At 41.4% G+C, this 24,101-nt stretch overlaps 1 protein-coding gene across 1 annotated transcript in view; it reads left to right on the top strand.

Annotated features, from left to right (window-relative positions):
• FUT10 (fucosyltransferase 10) overlaps positions 1-23,596 on the top strand; it is a 68,308-nt gene extending 44,712 nt beyond the window's left edge. Inside the window, exons 3-4 of the mRNA XM_032838121.1 lie at positions 11,001-11,836; positions 22,844-23,596. Coding sequence (XP_032694012.1) covers positions 11,001-11,836; positions 22,844-23,068 — 1,061 coding nt within the window. The 3' untranslated portion in view covers positions 23,069-23,596. The remainder of the gene's footprint in view (positions 1-11,000; positions 11,837-22,843) is intronic.
• Positions 23,597-24,101: the final 505 nt, after the last annotated feature.

Raw genomic sequence — 24,101 nt, 5'->3', positions numbered from 1 at the left:
GGCTCCATGCCCATGGAGCCTGAACCAGGGCTCGATCTCACAACCCTGAAATCCTGACTTGAGCCATAATCAAGACAGACATTTAACCAACTGAACCACTCAGGTGCCTCTAATTTTTTTTTTTTTTTTTTTTTTTTTTTAAAGATTTTACTTATTTAGTGGTGCCTGGGTGGCTCAGTCAGTTAAGCCACTGCCTTTGGCTCAGGTCATGATCCCAGGGTCCTGGGATCGAGTCCTGCATCGGGCTCTCTGCTCAACAGGGAGCCTGCTTCTCCCTCTGCCTCTGCCTGCCACTCTGCCTGCTTGTGATCTCTCTCTCTCTCTCTGACAAATAAATAAATAAAATAAAATAAAAAAGATTTTACTTATTTATCTTATAGAGAGAGAGAGAGAGAGAGAAAGAGAGCTCAAACAGGGGGAGGGCCAGAGGGAGAGAGAGAGGGAATCTAGAGCAGACTTCCTCCTGAGCATGGAGCCCAACTCAGGGTTCAATCTCATGACTCTGAGATCATGACCTGAGCGAAATCAAGAGTTGGACACTTAACAGACTGAGCCACGCAGGCACCCCAGTCTGAAAACTTTCTTCTGGTAATGCCAAGAAAGCATTGGCATCAAAACTTGGGGGATGGGGTCAGTGGTTTGGAAGAAAATCCCAGAGATGAGGTGCTGCATACTTTTAAGCAACGTTATATGGCTAACAGCCTTGATGGCCCAGAGCGAAACATTGTGTAGAAAACCACAGACATCAAAGATTCAAAAATAGTTCAAAGAGTTGGATTCTGTATCTGAAGACATTTTGGATACTTTAACCAATATAACATGTATTTTTCTAAGTTTTCAGAAGAGTGATAAATGACAAAAATCGATAAGCAAATCTAAAAGAGCTCTTTTAATCAGTATAAATAAAAATTCTAAGAAAGCACTAGAGCATAGTTTAATTGGAAATAATTTTCTTAGTGACACAAAAAACAATAGTACATCTTACAATTGATTTTTCCTAGATGTAGTTAAATGTGGTATTTCCCCTCCTTCCCTCCCCTTTCCTTCCTTCCTTTTTGCTTCCATCTATGTATTTCTTTTTTTTTAAATGCTGAACATACAAGAAACTATTAACGGAGGGAAGGGACCTGGGTTTCTGGTACATGGGACAGGGAGACAGTTCTCCTATAGAATCTTCTGTTTATTTTAGTCTTTATCAAAGCTACAGATACTCCAGGTTTGAGTCACAAGTGGTCAGCTCTTTAGGTGACCACTTAAGGCTTGTACCTGATGACTCTTTTGGTTGTTACACCCAGATCTCAAAATAACATGGTAGCATTCCTCTTTAATGATTTTTCAGCATTAGGCATTATTAACTCTCTGTCTTGGAAGATGAGGGTTTATTCTTTTACCGTCTCCTACTCACTCACTCACCCTTCTTGAATCTCCGCCGTCCACTTATGTTATCAGATTGGCTAGATCAGTATTCACCCTACAGTTTTACGGCTGTGCAAATGATATTTGTAGATGAACCATCTAGCTCACTGATGACTTGTTTGCCCTGAGTTAATAATTGAGTCTTATTTATTTTTTTAATTGCTTTTTTTTTTTTTAAATGTACTTATAAGCAGTGCAGCCCCAAACTCTGACCAGCGAGAAATAATTAGTCCGTTCTTTCTCCTGCTATGGCTATTTGACTGCTGCTACTCTACTTTGAATTTCAGCTAATGGCTTAATATTTACATTCATAATCATGAGATCCCTGGAGCTTATTTTATTCATCTTTGAAGCCCCAGAGTTCCCAGTTTAATGCTTTCCAAATAGCAGGACTCGGTAAAACCTCGCTTTATAGGAGTGGCCCTGCTTCTCCGAGTCAGTGGTTTTGTCTCCATCAGAATCAGAATGCGAGCCCCAGAGACACCCTAATGTGGCTTTTAATAACGAAGAATAAATTCTTCACGTGCCTTGAGAGAGATCACGAACCCTGATCCAGGGTTAAGTAGCCTTGCCATGGAAGGATCAAGTGAGGGCTTCAGCAGAACATTCTAGAACTCTTTGAAGTGGTTTCGTCAGCAAGCCCTGGGTGACACCACAGCTCCTGTCTCCCTGGGGGCGGGAGGGCAGTGGCTCAGGCTGTCCTGCAGACTGTCACTCTGCTCTGCTTCCTTCTTCCTCTTCTCTCCCGTCCTAATTATTACCGTGGGAGAAATGGAATTCCCTTTTGCGTTTAGGGTTAGACGCTGTCAGAGGTACAGTTTGCTGTTAAGCTTATCGCAGGCAGAAGGAGTAGGGAGGTAGCAATGGTAAGAAGAGTTCTCTCAAACCCTGGAAGTCGTTTGAGCTTCATGAAGCAAATGATTTAATCTGAGGCAGGAAATGAGAACACACTTGGTGAGGCCGCTGGGTTTGGCCAGCTGAGGCGATTAGCAATATGGGTGATTTATGAGCCATGGTGTTTCGCCCATTGTTTCTTGAGCTTTAACATCTTTTAGCCACAGAGACTTTCATTTCCGACAGGTAAAAGGCTCCGTACTTAGATCTTTAAGCAGTAAGAAAGTCTTCATCTCTTTCGTACATTCAAGGTCAAGAAACACAGTGGAGAAGATTTGGAGTTGGTGACCAAATGTAGAGTTTGGTCAAATGCAGTTGTACAGGAGGCCTTCACTTTTCGTCACCCTCCTTGTTAGCTCCACAGTGATCACTACTCCGTATGTTTTAGTTAGCAGCTTAGAGAACGAGATGGTACGACACCATACCTGAAGGAGCCACGTGCTTTTGGTTTCGAATAATCGGATCCTTCCTCTCGCCAAGGGAGCCTCCTTTTCTGATTTTGTATTTTCCCTTCTTAAACGGGAGGCTTGCAGTTTTTTTCTCCTTCCCCATTCTCACCAGATGGACTGAGAGAGAAATAAATGGAGACGGAGAACTAGAAGCCCGGGATGGTGATAACAAGGGGGTGAGAATTGTGAAGGAACATAGTATTTTTAGGAAAATCAGGAGTTTAGGGAGCAAGAAAAAAAAACCTGCCACAGAACCTGGAATAATAAATTACTGTTAGATGGAAGTCTTAAGATTTTGAAATGGGCTTCTGTGTTCATCACAGTTTGATAGGGAAAAAGAAATTGTTCTAGGTGTTTCAGACAGTGGGAATTTACTATGGGGATTGGTTGTGGAGGCTTTGAAGGGCCAGTGGAGCAAAAGAAGGGAGGGCAAGTTACGCACAATGAATAACGGGAGAGCGCTGCCCTCCCTGGGCTGGAGAAGCTCAGGGGGAGATTGGTTTACCCAGAGTGCAGGATGAAGGTCTCTGAGGCTCCGCTGTTGAAGGTGAGCAGAAACCTGTGAGCTGACACCCCCAGGTCGTTGCTACTGCCTCTGTGGCTGGTGTCTCCCCTACAGCTGCCATGGTCATGTTCCCAGGTGCTTCTGCTCTCTGTGCCACAGGGGAAGCCTTTAGGCTCCTTCTTGCCCTTCTACTTCCTAGTCCCCCTACAGTGCCCCATTGGCAGGACCTAAATGCAAGCCAGTCATCAAGGGATCCTGAGAGATGAAGTTTGCAGGGTCTCTGCCCCCTTCACTGACTCGGAATGGCGCCGAGAAACTAACAAGCCAGCAACTAACATGACCTCCTTTTAGAAAAAAGAGCTCAGGTTCCTCTGTGCTTGAACCCTGCTGAGCTGAGAGTACTATAATCTTGGGAAAAACCCATTGTAATACTAAGTCCAGTGTTTGAATTCCCAAAAGAATGTATGGTCTGTTGGGGGACATTGGTGTATTTGGAAGAAACTAGTCTGTCCTGGAGAGAGGGTCTTTGCTTAAATTCTCTGCTTTCAAGGGGCACAGGGGTGGCTCAGTTGGTTGTCTGACTCCTGATTTCAGCTCAGGTCATGATCTCAGGATTGTGAGATCGAGTCCCACCTTGGGCTCTGCTTTCTTCGGGAACTCTGCTTGGAATTCTCTCTCTCCCTCTCCCTCTACCCTTCCACCCCCCCAACCATTTGGGTGCACCCTCTCTCTCAAAAATAAATAAATAAAAAAAATCTTTAAATTCTTTGCTTCCGTGAGAGATTTATATAAAGCATTGACTCATGGATCTATTTTGGTTGAAATGGTTTAAAAAATTAAAAAATTTTAATCTTCATATACACGATGTTTTATTCTTTTTTTTTTTTTTAAGATTTTATTTATTTATTTGACAGAGATCACAAGCAGGCAGAGGCAGGCAGAGAGAGAGGAGGAAGCAGTCTCCCCGCTGAGCAGAGAGCCAGATGCGGGGCTCGATCCTAGGACCCTGGGATCATGACCCGAGCTGAAGGCAGAGGCTTTAACCCACTGAGCCACCCAGGTGCCCCACGATGTTTTATTCTTATAGGAATTTGTAATTGGTATGTTTCAAGTCACTCCAAGAAAAAAATGCACGTAAAAACCAACTTTGTCCAATCACATATAGTGTTGGTCCAGCATGCAAAAGTTTTAGGGACTGCTTAGGTCTCTGGGCCATGTGCTCTGGCGGACAGTTCCTTTATACATTCTGGAGTTGTGTGTTGGAGTTAAGAAAACTGAAATACCTGTGACGTAGAGTTTCTGTAAGTTTCTCCTTGGCCCCTTGCAGTAAGCGTTCCAATCCAGTCCAGAGATTATGGTTAACTGAGTTCTGTGCACCTGAGATGTATTTTAAAAGGGAAAAAGCAAAGAAAAGGTTATACTCAAAGACAGAGCACCTAGCTTACTCTTAAAGGCTCAAACCAACCTTGGTGGTGATATCAGTGGAGAAAAAGAAGACATGAGAAGGACTGGGCTTTAGGGGAAGGTGGCTAGGTTAGTCAGGGCATGGTAATTGGTGATGTTCTCTGGGCTATCCAAGTTGGATATTTCTAGCTTGCTGTTAGATATCTGGCTGAAGTTCAGGGCAACAGTCTGGAGAGAGTATACATTTAGGATCTATCAGTAGATCTGCTGGAGGCAGGCCAAGGACTTGGACATCAGGTGTGGGGATGAGGGACCTGGTGAGATATCGAGGGTGGGCAGGGGATTAGCAGCAAACCAACATGGCAGGATTCTTTGCTGAATCTGGGCTCCGCAGGCCAAGGGCAGGACAGCAGGCCACGGTGAGGCATGGTGAGAGGAGGACTCAGACGAGCCTGACGGAATTTGGTCAGAGAGGGAGTTTTTGTCAGGACATAACTTGGACTCATGTGTTGAGGTGTCCATGTCCATGTCACAGGGTCTCTCATGGTTTTGTTTCAGAGCAGAGGGTGGAAGGGAAAGGGGTCGAGACACCCCTGCACTCTAGCTGGGAACTCTGAATACCCGGAGAGCTTCAATTTGAACGTGGCCTGCTAGACTCAGTTTCCTTTGCAAGGCTCTGAAGGTTGACACCGGCAGGGCTGGGGCAGAGCTTGTCTGGTGGGCACTCTCCTCTGAGGGACTCAGGAGCTTTTGGAGCCCCCTGGACAGTGGGGGAAGGCAAGACCTGGGACAGGCCCGGGGTGAACCTCCGCCCTCCCGCGAAAGAGGAAGGGAAAATGGTGTCTCACCCGGGGTGGTGCTGAGTGAGTGGAAGGCAAGGTTTGGGGAATGAGGTGAGGCTGTCAGCAAGTGCAGGAGAACCTCGCCCTTCTCTTTCTACCCTGTGCCAGGCCCCAACGAGAATCACAACTTAGAGCAGAAAACCATGTCGATTTTGAATATATATTCTCCACATTTGGTGTGAACTGCGTCTTTGCACATTAAAACAAACAAACCAACAAATCCATGAATGTGTACAGGGTAAGGTGGAAAGATAAACCGTTCAACACTTGTTAGGGTGACTTAGAGCTGTTGAGTGTTGGGGCGGATGGTCCTTGGGACCCTGTCTTCTTGCCTCAGGCGCTGCACCGCCAGGAAGGGGCTGCAGAGTTACCGACATAGAGCACAGGCCCAGGAAGGGGGCGTGAGAAATTTCCAGGCCCAGGGGGTAGAGTGAACAGATGCCTAACTGAACAGGCATAACTGAGGGAGGGCTCCATGAAGCAAAATTGATTAAGGGGCAGGCAGAAGGTCTCATGAAGAGAGATGGTGGAGAAGAAGGGAGAATACAGGTCTAGAAGTTAGTATGAGAGCGTTTTGAGTCCAGTAGCCTGCCCATGACCCCCAACTTGGCAGGAACCCGGCCACCTACAGAGGCGCCTGTATGGTGTGAGTGGGCCTCCACGGCCTGTGGTTAGAATTTCTCCTGAGGGTGCCTGGGTGTCTCATTCGTTAAGCATCTGCCTTCAGTTCAGGTCATGATCCCAGGATCCTGGGATCGAATCCTTCATTTGGCTCCCTGCTCTGTGGGAAGCCTGCTTCTCCCTCTCCTGCTTCCCCTGCTTGTGTTCCCTCTCTTGCAGTGTCTCTCTCTGACAAATAAATAAAATCTTAAAAAAAAAAAAAAGAATTTCTCCTGGGGTGATCGGGGTCTTTCCCAGCAGCCAGCACCATTCCTTACCATTTTCAGTTAACACACAGAACCTTAGAGAAAATAAATGACCTGATGGGGATTGTGTGGGTATGTTGAGAAAATTCATGTGACATGGGATTTAAAAAGAACCATGAACCACGCAAATTCTGGATGGTAATATATGGCCTAAATTGTTTTCCCCCCAAAGTTTTAGTTTCCTTTACTGGGGTATTCTTTTTTTTTTTTTTTTTTTTAAAGATTTTATCTATTTATTTGAGAGAGAGAGAGATCACAAGCAGGCAGAGAGGCAGGCAGTGAGAGAGGGGGAAGCAGGGAGCCCAATGCGGAGCTCAATCTCAGGACCCTGGATCATGACCTGAGCTGAAGGCAGATGCTTAACGAGGTGCCCCTCTACTCAGGTATTCTTTGTGTGGTACACAGTTTTAGGACAGAATTCTTTTTAAAATCAAGGATTATTTCTGGAGGACATTTTGGGGTGGGGGGCGTTTTTCTTTTCCTGAGGAAGGCATGTGTCTTCCTGGGTGGGCTGGGTTTAAGCTGGGTCACATTTTGGTAGGTGTGCCTGGGAGTGCCAGGAGCAAGTCATTCAAAAGAATCAGCATTGCAGCAGGGACCAGTGATCTTTCTGGTCCTTTAGCACCAGGCTTTTTGAAAATTCTGGTCCCAACCAGGGATTTTGGGTTCCAGATAAATGACTCCAACTTTGTTAGTAAAGTGGGGTGACTAATACATGTTGCCTTCTGTTTTCACTAGTCTGGGTGGGAATAATAAAAAAGGAATCTATGCCCTTGCAGAAGAAAAGGAGCCCACAAACCTATCATAAAGTATTGTCGCTCTTCTGCTCGTCTGCCGCTTCAAATTCCGTCTCCGCAGTTAGCAATCTGGCACCCTTTGCCGGCATTAATTTTATTCCATTTGTATTCAAGTCGCAGTTCCCTTTACAGTGCACGTTAGTGCTTAAGATCTTGTGCGTCAGCTGTTATGTCAAGGGACAAATGAATTTGTCAGTATTCAGTAAACACAAAATCACCCTGAGAAATGAACGTTTGAATCCAAAGTTGTTACATGTAAGAGCGGGTGAAGATGACTGTGGAAACGAGTGAACGGATCGCCTGCAAGTTAGTCACATTTTTTAGGGATTTTCCATAGTGTCATTGACTTTTATTTCTTTCAGTGTTCCAACTCTTGTTATCATGGGCAGTGCCCTGGAGCTGGAGGGAGCAAAATCACTCAATTGTCTCTTGAGCCACATACAGAAATTGTCCCGTATCGTCACTCATATTCTAGACCACAATCCCCTCAGTGGAGAACAGTGTGGGTTCCTGAACAGAGCTGAAGCTAGGAGCGCCAACCCTGGACACAGTCAAAAACCTGAGTTTAACTTTGGACCCCCAAAGCTTAACTACTAATAGCCTTCCTGATAATATCAGTAGTCAGTTAATACATATTTTGTATATGTGTTATATACTATATTCTTGCAATAAAGTTAACTAAAAAAAGAAAATGTTATTAAGAAAAACATAAAAGAAAATACATTTACGGTACTGTATTCTGTATTTATTGAAAAAAAAAAAAAAAACCACATGTAAGTGGACCCCTGAAGTTCAGGTCTGTGTTATGCAAAGGTCAACTGTATTTTAGGTCTGTTATGGTTCTCATGTCACTGTTCTCTGGTGCTGACAATCTGAAACTGTAGGTTTCACTGGGCAAAATGCCATATTTTTTTAAATCTTTCCCAGAAAATTTTGGTTTGGAAGAATCTGATTAAAAAAACCCCATTTTAATGTGATTTTGGGTGTGTCTGTGTGTCTGTGTGTGTTATGCGTGCATCGTGGGGAAGTAACTAGGAAATACTTTTTAAGGTAACAAATGGAAGATGTTTCTGGAAAGTTAGGTCTTTTTGACTTGCCTCTCTGTTAAAGAGGCATTCCCCCACTTTAAGATGGCCCCCCTCCTACAAACTAAACAGAATTCAGAGGAATGTGCTAGAACCTTACACTCTCATTTTTAAAAAAGCTCTGTTCTTTTTTAGAGCATGAATATAAATAAACTTTTCTTGCTTAGATCTGCAGGCTTCTCTTCCTGCTATAGATTGCATATGCCACGGACCCTATGCTCTTCTCCCCTTCCTTCCAACATCGAGGTTCCAGAAACAACTTGGCTGAAGGTATAATGAGCCGATAAGATTTCATCTCCTAGTTCTAATGAATGAAGGGCTCATGGCTCAAATTGGTACCAGGTGCGAGGCCCATTCACGTTATTAAACACAATCTGAGTGGACCTAGAAACTGGCTGCAGACAGGTCTACACATAGCCATTTTTGGTGCCTGTTTTGCTTCACTGATATGGATGAGCAGAGATGGAAGTCAGGCCCTCTCCATTCTCCGAAGCACAGGAGGCGGGTGTTGTCTTGCTGTTTCTCTGCTCCGCGTCTTGGCTCTTTGCAGCGGCATATCCAGGGTGAGGCAAATGAAAAATCACCCACGTGCCATACAGTAGCAGCAGACAGCCACTGGGGTCCGAGTCCCTTGCTCAAGACACCTGTGCCCGGCCCTGCCATTAATTCTAGACCCACTTTTGTTTTACTCAATACTCCTCCTATCTTATCTTTTAATTTTTTAAGATTATTTATTTATTTATTTGACAGGCAGAGATCACAAGTAGGCAGAGAGGCAGGCAGAGAGAGAGGAGAAAGCAGACTCCCTGCTAATCAGAGAGCCCGATGTGGGTCTCAATTCCAGGACTCTGGGGTCATGACCTGAGCTGAAGGCAGAGGCTTAACCCACTAAGCCACCTGGGTATCTGTCCCAACCCTCCTATCTTAATCTTATGTCTTGATCCTTGCCCCTGACGCCTGTGGACTCTAGTTCTTTCTTTCCCGGGCAAACAGCCTTGATTCTTGTTCTGCCTCCAGTGGAAACTTTCTGTTCTAACTCAAGCGGGTAGGTTCCCATTCCCATCCTTGGCCAGTTAAAGCAGCAACCACTTCCTGCGATAAATTGCCTTGCTCCTCAAATTCGCTTCTCTTTCATGTCTTCACGTTTGTCTGTGAACCTTTCTGACCACCTAACTTGATATGCCATTCCATTTTGGGCATGTAGATGAGCGTTCTAATTTTTTTTTTTTTAAGATTTTATTTATGTATTTTTCAGGCAGAGATCACAAGTAGGCAGAGAGGCAGGCAGAGAAAGAGAGAGGAGGAAGCAGCCTGATGCGGGGCTCGATCCCAGGACCCTGAAATCATGACCTGAGCTGAAGGCAGAGGCTTTAACCCACTGAGCCACCCAGGTGCCCCGATACAACCATTTTTATAAATGTTCGTCTTTTATTCCTGTTCACTGAGAATAAAAGCCTGGTATTGAGACAGTAGTACTTTGTCCAGCAACTTCCCTGGGCTCAGTAGATGTCCTGCAACATAATCTTAATTCTGTCTTTGTTTAAAAGCTTTTCTTGATTAATTGATTTCTCATTGATATACTGTTGGCACCAAAGAGTACATATTTATTTGAGACAGTGTGCACTGGCATGAAATAATTAATTGCTATGAATTTTACCAGAGAATATGTTTTATTCGATGGGAAGCATCTATTTGCACTACCCTCCCCCACCGCCGCCCCCAATGAATGTTGGAAAATGGAGTCTTTTTTTTTTTTTCTTGGCCATTTCCGTACATTTGAAAACTCAGAACTTAAAAACTCTAATCGTGGGCCACGAAATCATCAGTGTCAGAAACACAGAAATTTGGTGTCCCATCCTGTGGTATTGTCTTAATCATTTCTCTGTTCTAGGCATAACTCCTTCCTGATCGAGTCTCCATCCACACTGTCAGGAAACAACTTGCTCCCCATATCCGTCACTTCTGTCTGCCCATGATCGTGTTTCAGAGGTTTCCCAATTAATCCTGTGGAGGCTAGAATCACTCATAATTATAATCCTGTTATGCCTTCTTCATTTCTTGATGTGCTGGTTAATTCATGTCCATCCTGCGGCTGTCTGTAGCATAATGCTGTTATCAGCCGTTTTGTCTTTAAAAAGCCTCTTGTCTACAATTTTGATGATGATTGATTCACTGCACTTTGTTGAAATCGATCATTTTGGGTGAAAAAAAAAATCTATCTTGCATATTTGTTCTGGCGACTTTTGCATGATTTCCCTTTTTCTTCGGGGCATCAGTCTGCCAAACTGGTTGCTTTCCCCTTTTCTGGCTTCCTTTCTCCTGCTCTTTTCTTTTTTGAAGAACCATCTTCTCTTTATTTCTCCTGTGCTCTCTTAGACAACACGTCTGGGAAGAAAAGCCAATTGCTAGAGGCAGTGGAATGAATTCTCCCTTTAGAACCAGGCTAGACACTCCCATTTCTCTGAACATAAAATCAGAAGGAGGGTCCCTCTCTTTGGTGCTCCTCTCCCTGAGCAGTTTCTAGGGTGACAGTGTCATGACTGACTGCCAGGCATTTTGCAACCACTGTGACATGCTTCTTTGTAGCCTCGGACTTCTCCGTATTCTCATCTTACCAGGTAGACTCCAAGTCGGACACTAAAATTCTCTTGTACATACTAATATTTTCTTTTCTTCTTCTAGGCACTGACTTTAATATAAATAGTTTACCTCTGCCTCGGAAAGCCCATCACGACTGGGCCCTTTTTCACGAAGAGTCTCCGAAAAACAATTACAAGCTCTTCCACGAGCCAGTCATCACCTTGTTCAACTACACTGCCACGTTCAGCCGGCATTCCCACTTGCCCCTGACCACCCAGTACTTGGAGGGCGTAGAAGTCCTAAAGTCACTCCGATACCTGGTCCCCTTGAGGTCCAAAAACAACCTTCGAAGCAGACTTGCTCCGCTGGTGTACGTCCAGTCAGACTGTGACCCGCCGTCAGACAGGGACAGCTATGTCCGAGAGCTGATGACTTACATCGAGGTCGATTCCTACGGGGAGTGTTTACGAAACAAAGATCTCCCTCAGCAGCTGAAAAACCCAGCCGCTATGGATGCCGATGGCTTTTACAGGATCATTGCACAGTACAAGTTTATCCTTGCTTTCGAGAATGCGGTGTGTGACGACTACATCACTGAGAAGTTCTGGAGACCCCTGAAGCTGGGGGTGGTCCCTGTGTACTACGGGTCCCCCAGCATTGCAGACTGGCTCCCGAGTAATAGAAGTGCTATTCTTGTATCGGAATTTGCTCACCCTAGAGATCTGGCAAGTTACATCAGACAGCTGGACCACGACGACAGCCTGTACGAGGCCTACATAGAGTGGAAGCTGAAGGGTGAGGTCTCCAATCGGCGACTTCTCGCAGCGCTCAGGGAACGGAAATGGGGTGTGCAAGATGTCCGCCAGGACAACTACATCGATGCCTTCGAGTGTATGGTGTGTAGCAAGGTGTGGGATAACATCCGGCTTCGGGAAAAGGTGAGAAAATCGAGGTTTGGCAAAGAGGCGCTGGGAGGGCCATCTTGATGGTCTCTGCCATTGTGCATCCTTCTGTCCTAACCATTCCGTACAGCTCCTCATTCCCGTTCCAGAGCCCAGGCGCTGCAGGGAGGTGACTGTTTCATTACCCTCCTGGGAGGACTGTCATGAGGTTTACGAGTCATGTCCTTCTTCTCGAAGGCCCCTTTCTGGTTTCTTGGAGAACACTGTGCTGCAGGTGCTTGCTGGGCAGTGGAGAAGCAGGCTGCAGAGGTGGGAAGAAGAATAAAAAAGTTGGAAGTTCTGAATCTTACCCACATGGTCAATCTTTTAACTTTTCTATCACTGCTCTGGTTTCTGCTAAGACCCTTACACGCTTGCTTCACAGGTGCTGCTTTGAAACTTATATTCAGGGACGCCTGGTGGCTCAGTTGGTTAAGCATCTGCCTTCGGCTCAGGTCATGATCCCGGGGTCCTGGGATTGAGTCCCTTCATGGTGCTTCCTGCTCAGGGGGAGCCTGCTTCTTCCTCTCCCTCTGCTCTTCCCCCGCTTGTGCTCTCTCCCTCTCTCTCTCTGCCAAATAAGTAAATAAAATCTTGGAAAAAAAAAAAAAAGAAACTTACTTTCCTTTCACATATGCAGTCAGTTAACATCTCTCTCATTCTTGCTCTTTATCTTTCTAGCACACACAGGCTTATTAATACAGAGAAAATGTTCAAATAATGATGGATAACACTTAAAAGATTTCTTTTTCTTAAATTATTCTAAAGAAATTTCTGGGGCCTCTGGGTAGTTCAGTTGGTTAAACGTCTGACACTTGATCTCCACTCAGATGTTGATCTCAGGGTCATGAGTTCAAGCCCCGCATCACAGCCTGCTTAAAAAAAAAAATACAAATGGGGCACCTGGGTGGCTCAGTGGGTTAAAGCCTCTGCCTTCGGCTCAGGTCATGATCCTGGGGTCCTGGGATCGAGCCCCTCATCGGGCTCTCTGCTCAGTAGGGAGCCTGCTTCCTCCTCTCTTTCTGCCTGCCTTTCTGCCTACTTGTGATCGCTCTGTCAAATAAATAAATAAAATCTTTAAAAAATAAAATAAAAATAAAAAAAAGAAGGAAAGAAATTTCTTAGTAATGTCTTCAAATTTCTTAATTCTCTTAACATTTGGTTATTTACTTACTTTACTTATTTTTGCCAGGAATGACCCCACTTTGTATATAACTAAATTTGTTAAAAGGTAGTTTACTGAAAGAAAAAGAAAGATTAGTTTCAATTACTTTTGAAATTAAAAAAAAAAACCAGGATTGCCCACGTGTACTACTTGGCCATCATCCATCATTCTCTTGCCTGACTCCCATATACACATAACGTTTATCTACATTCTCTGAAGGCAAACAATTTTTATTAAATATTGAAATGTGTTTTTGTTTTTTGTTTTTTGTTTTTTTTTTGGCTAGCATATTAATTTCAGGCCAGACAAAAGCCTACGCAGTATGTGGAATTATTTTTGTGTATTGTATGTATACTATACAAGGCTTTCATATGCTAAATAGATGTTTATTTAGATGACTTAAAAGTGTTTGCAAGATCCTTTTCCTCATTTCAATTATTATAAAAATTTAAGTTACTTTACTGGTTTTATATAACAAATTTTTATTCATAAAATCATTTGTTTTAAGCCAAGTGTGTTGGTCAGTGGCACAAACACTAAATTTGACATCATTTTTCTCAGACACATCCTGATTTCCAGTGACTTCCTTTCTGACCTAATTATAAGGCCACAGTACAGCAAAAATCAAAATCCACACACTGCAAAAAACATGAGAGAAGGTAGAGACCACATCAATTGTCCATGCTATCCCCATTATTTCTTCTGAAACTCTACCAAAGCAGAAAACAGAATGTCTGAGGGTGATGATTGCCTGGGCTACGTATCACCATCCTTGCCAGGCTTAGGGATTGTAGTCATAGAAAACCCGAGAACTACACAAACCCTCACTGCTTCTGCACCTCACAGACGGCCTGTTGGAATGATTGCTGGGGACTGGAAAAGAGTGTAGGAGCTGGTAGCTAGCTTTTTAAAAATCATAGGAGAGTACATAAATTCCTGCATTTCCAGAGAGAAACTGACTGTGGCGTTTCAGAGTGCCAGAAGGTGGTGTGATTGAATGTCTTCTCTTTGGAGTCTTTGAAGAGAAAGAGAGGGAAAGGGTTGTCCTCTGACGAGCTCCTGTTCCTCCCAGAGGGGTGGTCAGTGAAGATGATTAAAGGGCTTTGCTTGCATTTCAGTGATTGTGCTACAATTCTTAAATGGTGATGTCCTCATTACTGAAAAGCAGAATGAAGTATATTGTGAAAGTAAGTTAAAGGGTTTTCGACCAGTTCTTTTTACTTGCATTTATTCATTGGTTTTACAAGATGTGTTAGAGCTTACATACGGCAGGTTTCTTCACGTTTTCTCCTTCAGCCAAAGAAAAGCTGGAAGAAATAATTTGTTTGCCTCTAACTCTGATCATTTTTTGTCTTGTGGTTGATAATAATTTATCATTGTATTTAGATGTAGGAAATACTATAAGAATATCAAATGCATTTCCCCTTTCTCTACTCTCCTCCTTCCCTGCTCTCCCTCCACACAGACCTAGGGAATTATCTGTTGCTGTGTAAACAATATTTTCACAGACTTATTGTCTTAAAACAACACACATTTGTCATCTCACAGTCTCTGTGGGTTACGTAGCTCATGGCTTAGGTGGGTCCGCTGGAAGCCTGGTTTCGAAGGATCTGTCAGGGCTGGAGGTTCATTGGGAGGCTCAACTGGGGACAGGTCTGTTCTAAGCTCACGTTTGTTGCCAGATTCAATTTCTTGAGGCTGTAGGACTGAGGGCTTCAGCTTCTTAGTTTTCGGAGGCTGGAGGCTGCCCTCAGCCTTTAGAGGCCACTTGTAGTTCCTTTCATAGGGGCTTCCCCAACATGGCTGCCTGATTCCTCAAAGCCAGCAAGGGAGAGAGAGTCCAGCAAGACCGGCATATGTTACCATGTATACATGATCACATACATTTTCTCACCCTTGCTGTATTTTATGGCCTAGAAGCAAGTGACAATTAACATGCACACGCGGGTGGGAAGGATTAGAAAGGTGTGAATACTAGCAGGCGGGAATGCTGGGGGCCATCTGTAGTCTGTCCACCACACAGTCTGAATCCGAGTATGCCTGTGCTCTGCGTTGTACACTTTATTTATGTAGGGAAAAGTCTTTCAATATTAATTTTGTCAGTTACAGAATATTTATTGATGAACGATCCTCTCCTCAAAAAGGCTATCATAGGAGATACAACATGGAATCATTATAGATACAACTTTACACAATTGGGATAAACTTTTAAAAAATTAGCTTTGAGGTATAATTGATATAGAATAAACTGTACATATTTAAACTGTGTATTTATTGTGGCATAGACTTGTGAAACCATCATCACAATCAAGATAAGAAACATTTCTATCCTCCTCAAGAGTTTCCACATGTCCTTTTCTAATCCATCCCTCTGACCCCTTCCTTGGGCAACCATACATCTGCTTTTTGTCACTTTTGTGAGAGAACCTAAGTCAGTTTTCTAAAATTCTATTAAATGGAATCATGTTGTGATTCTCTTTTGTGCCTGGCTTCTTTCACTCCACGTCATAACATTGACCGTCATCCACAACACAGCATGTATCAATAATTTCTCTTTATTGTTGAAGTTTGCATGTACCAAAATGTCCTTATCCATTCACCTGCTGATGGACATTTGAGTTGTTTCCAGTTTCTGGCAGTTACAAATAAAGCTGCTAAGTCTTTGTATGAAAATAGGCTTTCATATCTCTTCTGTAAATAGCTCCTAGGTATTTACAAAAAAAAATTGCAAAGATGTACGTTTCACGTTTTGAGAAATTACCAAACCGTTTTCCAGAGTTACTCTATCTTACCTTCTCACCAGCATTGTATGTGAGTTCCATTCATTAACAGTTGGTGTCGTCAGTCTTAGTTTTTACTATTGTGGTGGGAGCATACTGATATTTCATTGTGAGTTAATTTGTGTATCTCTAGTAACTAATGATTTTGAGTATCTTTTAAGGACTTATTTGCCATCGATGTCTGGTGATATGTCTCTTCAGATCTTCCCTCATTTAAAAAAAATTGAGTTGTTAATCTTGAGTTCTAAGAATCCTTTATACAGCAAATGTTTTCTTTCAGTTTGGGGGTTGTTTTTCCATTTTCTTTTTCTTTTTCTTTTCTTTCTTTCTTTTTTTTTTTTTTTTTTAAAGATTTTATTTATAAAATCAAATAGGGGACACAGCACAAACAGCAGGCAGAAGGAGAGAGAGAAGCAGCCTCCCTGGGAGCTTGACATGGGACTGGGATCATGACCTGAGCTGAAGGCAGACACTTAACCCAACTGAACCACCTGGGCACCTTGTTTTTCCATTTCTTAACAGTATCTTTTGAAGTGTGTAGTTTTTAATTTTGATGAAGTCCCGCTCATCATTTTTTTCTTTCATTCTTTGGTTTTTGTGTCCTGTTTGAAAATCTTTGTGTCACTCAGGGTCACTAAGATATGCTTCTCTTATTCTAGACATTTTGTCCCGCAAGACACTTAGGTCTATAGTCTAATTACAGTTAATTTTTGTGAGGCAGCACGTTGTAAGAGTTGAGGTTTGTTTATTTGGATATTCAACAGTATTGGCACTGTTTACTGGAAAGATTTTTTTTTTCATGATTGAATTACCTTGGCTTTTTTTTTCAAAACTCAATTAGTCTTATATATGGGATAATTTTTAGACTGGTAAATATGCCTATATTTAAGTACTGTAGCTTCATAATAAGTTTTGAAATGAGATAGTGTCAATCTTCCAACTTGGTTCTTTTTCAAAATTATTTTCATCATTTTAGGTCTTTTGCTTTTCCATATTAATTTTAAAGTCCCTTTGCCAATTTATATGAGAATGTTTGATAGCATTTTCACTGGGATTGTGTTGAATGTATGTATTAATTTGGGGGAGAATTGACAATATTGAGACATTTAATCCATAAGAATGATAGATCTATCCATATATTTAGGTTTTCTTTAATTTCTCTATACATTATTGTATACAGGTTTTTTATAACTCTGGTCAAATTTATCCCTAAGTAGCTCACATTTTTTAATGCTATAATAAATGCTATTTTATTTTTATTTTTGTTTTTAAATTTTTAAAAAAGATTTTATTTATTTATTTGACAGACAGAGATCACAAGTTGGCAGAGAGCCCGATGTGGGGCTCCATCCCAGGACCCTGAGATCATGACCTGAGCCAAAGGCAGAGGCTTAACCTACTGAGCCACCCAGGCGCCCCAATGCTATTTTTTAATTAAAAACTTTATTTTCTGATTGTTTGTTGCTAGTAGATAGAAGTAAAATTGATTTTGTATGTTGACTTTGTAGACTACAACCTTATTAATTACACTGATTAATTCTGTATCTTTTTAATAGATTTCTTAGGATTTTTTTTACATATATGATCATATCATTTACCAAAAAAAGATGATATTACCCAGACTTTCAATCTATTTGCCTTTTTTTAAAATTAATTTTTAATTTTTTTATAAACATATAATGTATTATTAGCCCCAGCGGTACAGGTCTGTGAATCACCAGGTTTACATACTTCACAGCACTCACCATTCTATTTGCCTTTTATTTCTTCTCTTTTTTCCCCTTACTGCGCAGAAACCTTCATTAAAATTTTGAATAGTACTGTTGGGACCATATGTCTTCACCTTGTTCCATGTCATAAAGAGAAAACATTGTTTTTCATTATTGTTTACGATGTTAACTGTAGGACTTTGGTGGATACCCTTTATCAAATTGAGAAAGTTTCTTTCTGTTCTTACTTTTATGAGGATTTTTATCATGAGTGGACATGGAATTGTCAAATGATTTTCTGTATCCATTGAGATGATCATATGGTTTTTCTTTTTTAGTTTATTTAATGGTGAGTTATAGTGATGATTTTTGGAGATTAAACTGACTTTGATTTGTGAGCTAAACTTCACTTGGTTATAGTGTATTATCCTTATTATTTATTGTTGGATTTGAATTGCTAAAAATTTTTGTTAGGTATTTTTGCTTCTATATTCATGAGGTATACTGTTCCATATTTTTCCTCCTAATGCCTTGGCTAGTTTTCTTGTATGGTAATGCTGGTCTCATGTTCCCGTTTCTTGTGTTTTCTGAAAGAGTTTGTGTAGAATTGGTATCATTTTTTTTCTTACATATTTTGCTGAATTTACCAGTAAGTTGTCAAACACCTAGGTGTTTTTTTGTTTTTTGTTTCTTCTGTGGAAGGTTTTAAAATATAAATTGAATTGTTTTTAATAGATATAAAGCTACTCCTGTTATTCATTTCTTTTTGAGTGAACTTTGGTAGATTGCGTCTTCTAAGGAATGTTTTTTTCATTTTACCCAAGTTGTGAAGTTGACGGACATACCATTATTAGTATTCCTTTATTCTTTTAATGTCTGTAATATCTATATGTTACCTCCGTTATGTTTGATATTAGTTTGTGTCTGTTTTATGGTTAATCTAAATAGAGGTTTATCCATTTTGTTGATCTATTCAAATAATTAACTTTTGATTTCGTTGATTTTTTAAAATTTTGCTTTATATCTTTTGTTTTGTTTTGTTTTTTAAACTTTCTTGTATTATGTTATGTCACCGTACAATACATCATTAGTTTTTGATGTAGTGTTCCAAGATTCATTGTTTATGTATAAGATCCAGTGCTCCACGCAATACGTGCCCTTCTTAATACCTGTCACTGGGCTCACCCACCCGCCTTACTCCCCTCGCCTCTAAAGCCTCAGTTTATTTCTCAGAGTCCACAATCTCTTATGGTTCATCTCTCCCTCCGATTTAACCCCCTTCGCTTTTCCTTTCCTTCTCCTAATATTTTGCTTCATATCTTAATGATTTCTGTTCTTTATTATTTTAATTATTATTAATTTGGACTTAATTTGCTCTTCTCAAATTTAAGGTAGAAACTTGGGTCATTGATTTTAAACCTTCATACTTTTATTTATTTTTTATTTTTTTATTTTTTTAAAGATTTTATTTATTTATTTGACAGACAGAGATCACAGGCAGGCAGACAGGCAGGCAGAGAGAGGAAGGAAAGCAGGCTCCCTGCCGAGCAGAGAGCCTGATGCAGGGCTCGATCCCAGGACCCCGGGATCAAGACCCGAGCTGAAGGCAGAGGCCTTAACCCACTGAGCCACCCAGGTGCCCCACCTTCATACTTTTATAATATACATGTTTAATGCTATAAAATTGCCTCTAATCACTGCTTGCGCTATCTCCTACAAATTTAGATTATTATGTTAATGTTGATTCAGTTTAAAATATTTTCAGTCTTCTGTTCTGCTCCTAATTTTCCTCCTGGGCAACTGGTGAATGTCCATGGGAAAGAGCTTTAGAGTGGGTTTGAATTCTTCTTTTCTATCTGGGGCTCCTAGGGATTCTAAACCAGCATGGTAACTCCTACTTCACCTCTAAAAATTTGTTAAAAATTTAACTGATTTCTTATTACCTCTTTGTATGATGACCACCTCTTTCTCCATGTTGTGTCAAAGGTTAAACAGATCATGTATCCATCTCTCCTTAAAGGGTCTTGTCATGAAATTCAGTTTTCTTTGTTGCCGGGTGATTTCAGTTCCCTGAGGGGCTCAAGAAAAGTTATGAATTTATAGATTGTTTGACTTTGTCCTTATTGTTGGAATAGGAGCCATGTCCTCTTTGGAAGCAAAATATTTGCTAATCATACTTTAGAAATAGCTTGTTTTTCTGCCCAGAACCCCAGCTGGAAAGTCAATTTGGGAGGCTGAAATTTATTTAGTTACTTCTAAAATGTCATAACTATTTCATCAAACACACTTCCTTCAGGTCATACTCTGAAATATTTCTACAAGAACACTGGAGTTAAGAGTCCATTTCATGGAGATTCTTTTCCTTGTGATATTATTTCAGACGTAACTTTGTGGTACACTGTTGAATGGACCCTTGCGTGGGCAGGCAAGGAAACAGAGTATTGTTACTGGCTTTCTCATATAAACAGTTATGCAAGGTCAGGGTTGGGAAGGCCATCCAATGGCATGTGGTCAGTATGGCTACCAGATGACTCACGTATCATGAACAAGTCATCTGCTAATGATCTTGGAACATTTCCAATGTTGGCATCTTCATTATTTCTTAAGGCAGCCTATTTTATCTTTTCTTAGTTTTGACAGTTATATCGTTCTTTGTTTTGAACTGGCACTTTCCCTTCTCTAGTCCATTCTTAGCTACCTGCCTCTGACTCTTTACTTCAGTGGGTTATAATGTGAGATGGTAATGTGAGTGGGTTATAATGTTTCATGGTAATCACTTTGGGTCCTCCTCACTTGATTCTGTTCTGCTCTTGCTTCAGATACAATCTCTACCTAGCCATGAACTCTGGCCAAAGTGGCTGGAGTTGAGCCTATTTTTGGTTTTCTGAAAAAAACCAAAAAAACAAAAAAAAAAAACTTTTTTGTATTATTTTATATTATTGTTCAGACTTCCCAGATTTTAAGTCTTAGCATTTCCTAGTGGTTTGTTATTTAGATTTGTGTTCTGGTTCTCTGTGCTCAGTGTTGTCTTGGTAAAGAAACTTTGCACTAGTTCCAGGCCCTTGGAAGCCAAGCTCCATAATCATTTGTCAGTGGTCCCCAAAAGCAGGGAGGATTTGGGCAACTGTGTCCTTGTCCCTCTTCTAAACACGTTAATTCACTCTTCTACTTAGAGTCCATTCAGTTGCTTGAAGAAAGCTTTATATGCATCCTAGGTCATCTCTTTTTCAGGCTACACCCTAATATCTTCTTAGATGCTTCTAATGGGAGGTTTAACAAAGAGAGAATAAATTGATCCAACTGTAGGTAGATACCCAAATTATTGTATTTCCAAATTGATTTTCCTACTCTGCTTTCTAAATTCCTGATGAAGATTCTAATTATTACAAATCCAACCCATTTAAATCCTAATATCTTCACGTTAAAAATATTTTTTTGAAAAAGATATATATGCATGAGTTTAAACTATTAAATTTAATTAATTTTAAACTGAACTTAAATTTAAAACTAATTTATTAAACTAATAAATTTAATATTAAAACTATATTAAATAATTATGCAAAGTTAGTTTAAAAAAAAAGAGCAGTCTTTTATTTTCCCCTTTTCCCCTTCCCCTGTAGAATCTCTTACCATCACATTTAGCTAATTATTTTGGTACTTATTCATTGTTTCTAAATAAAATGCTTATACACTCACTTTTTTTTTTTTTTTTTTTTTTGATGTTTAGTGTTTCTGTGATCATGACTGTGCACCTGCTATTCTGGGACAAGCCATGTAGTGTACTGTGATTTATCTTCCTCGCCTGGACAGATCTTTGTTTCTCTCTCGTTTGCCATCTTGTTTGATTATTTTTCTATGGATGTACCACTCATTCAATCCTTGTTGATTGTTTAATTCTCCTTTGAAGATGTTCAGATCTACCAGGCATCCAGTTCATTTCGTCTTGCTGAAAAAAATCACTCACAGAGCCTTCTGAGCCTCGCCAGCATGCTGGCTGCCCTCGCCACCTCGAGTGCCTGAGAGCTCCCTTCCGCAGCACTTGGGGATTTTCCTTTCTTATCTTTTTCTGACAGATCTCTTGTATGCTGTTCTCTGTTTTCCTTAGTTTTGCCTCTTAGTTGGATCCTACCCTCGTACAGCTTCCCGAGAAGGGATATGCGAGGAAGTCTGAAACGTCTTCATTCTACTCTATTTAAGCAATAGTTTGGCTGAGTGTAAACTCTCCATTTTCCTTGGAATTGGGAGGCAGTTTGCGTCGCTTTCTAAAAGACTTTTAGTTTTGAAATGATTTTACATTGACAGAAGAGTTACAAAGATCATACAGAGTTCCTCTATAGCCAGCACCTGGCCTCCCTATTGTTGACATTGTACATCACCATGGTACATTTGTCAACACTTACGAAATTAATGCTGGCCCACAGCTCTTAACTGACCTGCAGACTTTAGTCATATTTCACCAATTTTTCCACTAACATCCTTTGTTATCCTTTGTTCCAGGATCAAATCCAAGATACCAAATTGAAATTAGCTCTCATGTCTCCCTAGTCTCTTCCAAACGGTGATCAGCCGTTTGGTTTCCTTATTTTTACAAACTTTGATACTTTGGAAGAGCACTGGTCAATATTTGTGTGGACTGTCCCTCCATGGATTTGTCTGATGTCTTCTCATGTTAAAACATAGGTTATGGATTTGGGGGACTATTACCGCAAGGGTGAAAGGGCCTTTCTCTTCACACTGTATCAGAGGACACATCATATCAATGTGAACTATTACCGGTGATGTTAACTTTGATCATTTGGTTGAGGTGAAATCTGCTAGGTTTTCTCTGTGAGCTTACTCGTTTAACCTTTCCATTAAGCGAGTCACTAAGTCCCGGCCATGTTCAAAGGGCAAGGAAGTTATCTCCACCTTCTTGAGGAATATCAAATCTTTTGTGGATTTATGTCAAATCCACCACAAAAATGAATAAATATGTGGGGGGAAGTATTTTGAGGCTACGCAAGTATTCTTTTCCTCCTTAAAGTTTTACTCACTAATGTTCACATTCATCAGTTAGTCTTACCATTGCCTTTTAGCTTCAGTGTTACTGTCAAGAGATGTAAACCATCCTAACTGCTGATCCTCAGAATTAGACGATTCCTTTCTGGGAGCTCGTAGAATCTCTTCCTTCTTTCCTGTGTTCTGGAATTTCATAAAGATGCTTGGCAGGAGACTGTTTGTGTTATTATGGAGTGAAGATATTTGCTGTAAAAGGAAAAGTATATGTTGGGTTCTGTTTCTCTTGAGGCAGGAACCCAAGACTTTGTGCTTTCTTAAATTTTTCATTCTTTTTTCCTTTCTCTCAACACAGGGTTTACCACCCAAAAGATGGCAGGCCGACGTGATGCACCTGAGTTGCCCGGAGCCTGCGGTGTTTGCTTTCTCACCTCTGGCTCCTCCCCGGAGCTCTTTGTGGGAGATGTGGATACCAAGCTTTGAGCAATCCAAGAAGGAAGCCCAGGCACTAAGGTGGCTGGTTGATAGGAATAAAAATTTTTCAGCTCAAGAGTTTTGGGCCCTGGTTTTCAAGGACTAATTTCCAGAAGGATCAGAATGATATAGACTAGTGCTCTCCTGAGGTTCATTTTCTAGGTTGCCTTAATACATGAGTATCATAGCTACTTGGCTGACTATCCTTTAGGATAAGGAGTACTTGCTGCAGTACTCATAATGAGCCCTCTCAGATAATGGATGTGAATTACCCTTAGGGGTCACCTCTGTATTTTTTATACTAAAAAAGTAAATATTTCTTATGGTCACCTTCCACTGACATGTCTGGACCGATGTACCTGCTGCCTTTTGTGGACATTCAGCTAATGTGGAGTGAATGTTTCCCTCCCTGCATGGGAGGCAGAGGGTAGATCTGTGGATTCTTGATACTCACCTCACAGTCTGCAGTTTATTAGTGTCTGGCAAGCCCAGGGTCCTGATGCTGAAGCATGAACATGAAATGCATTAGAACTTGGCAATGAGAGATTCCATCTGTTGGTTTCCAGGGATGTAAGTGAGTAATAAAAGCTGTGTGCATTTTATCCGCTTTTTCTCTTCAAGTCAGAAGAACGTATGCCTGTCTGCCTTCTCCTTACTCTTACTACCTCTTTCTTTCCATCTTGCCCTGCTCCCGCCCCCACCCCCTTCCGCCCCCGAAGTGGAATATCTTACGAAGATGTGCCTCCTCCTTGTTTGTTTTGAACAGTGAGATGTTCTCAATGGTCCCTTCTCCTGCAGAGCAGAATAATGATCTTGAGATCGGACACCCTGTACCCTCTGATCAATGTGAGAAGGGAAGTGGGTGGCCCCCCGGAACTCCAGTTGTGTTGAAGGTGATTTGTCTTCTCTTAGGCTGATGTACAGCCTGTAGTAATGGGCAGCCCGCTCTGGTAGGTGAGCCTTCCTGTCATTTCTGATCCCGGCACAGAGAAGTTGTGGCTGTCCTGTCAGGAGCACCTATTGGAACATGATAGACAAGGAGACATCGCTGGCTGGTGTTTTCTCCCCATATGGAGGTGGGGAGGCTGTTAGAAGATCCTAAAGCCTGTTGCCACCAGATGTGTCCTGGCTTTGGTGCT

This window comes from Lontra canadensis, unplaced genomic scaffold (assembly GCF_010015895.1).
Source record: "Lontra canadensis isolate GAN:19392208 unplaced genomic scaffold, GSC_riverotter_1.0 scaffold102, whole genome shotgun sequence".
NCBI lineage: Eukaryota > Metazoa > Chordata > Mammalia > Carnivora > Mustelidae > Lontra > Lontra canadensis.
This window is presented reverse-complemented; position numbering and strand designations above follow the sequence as displayed.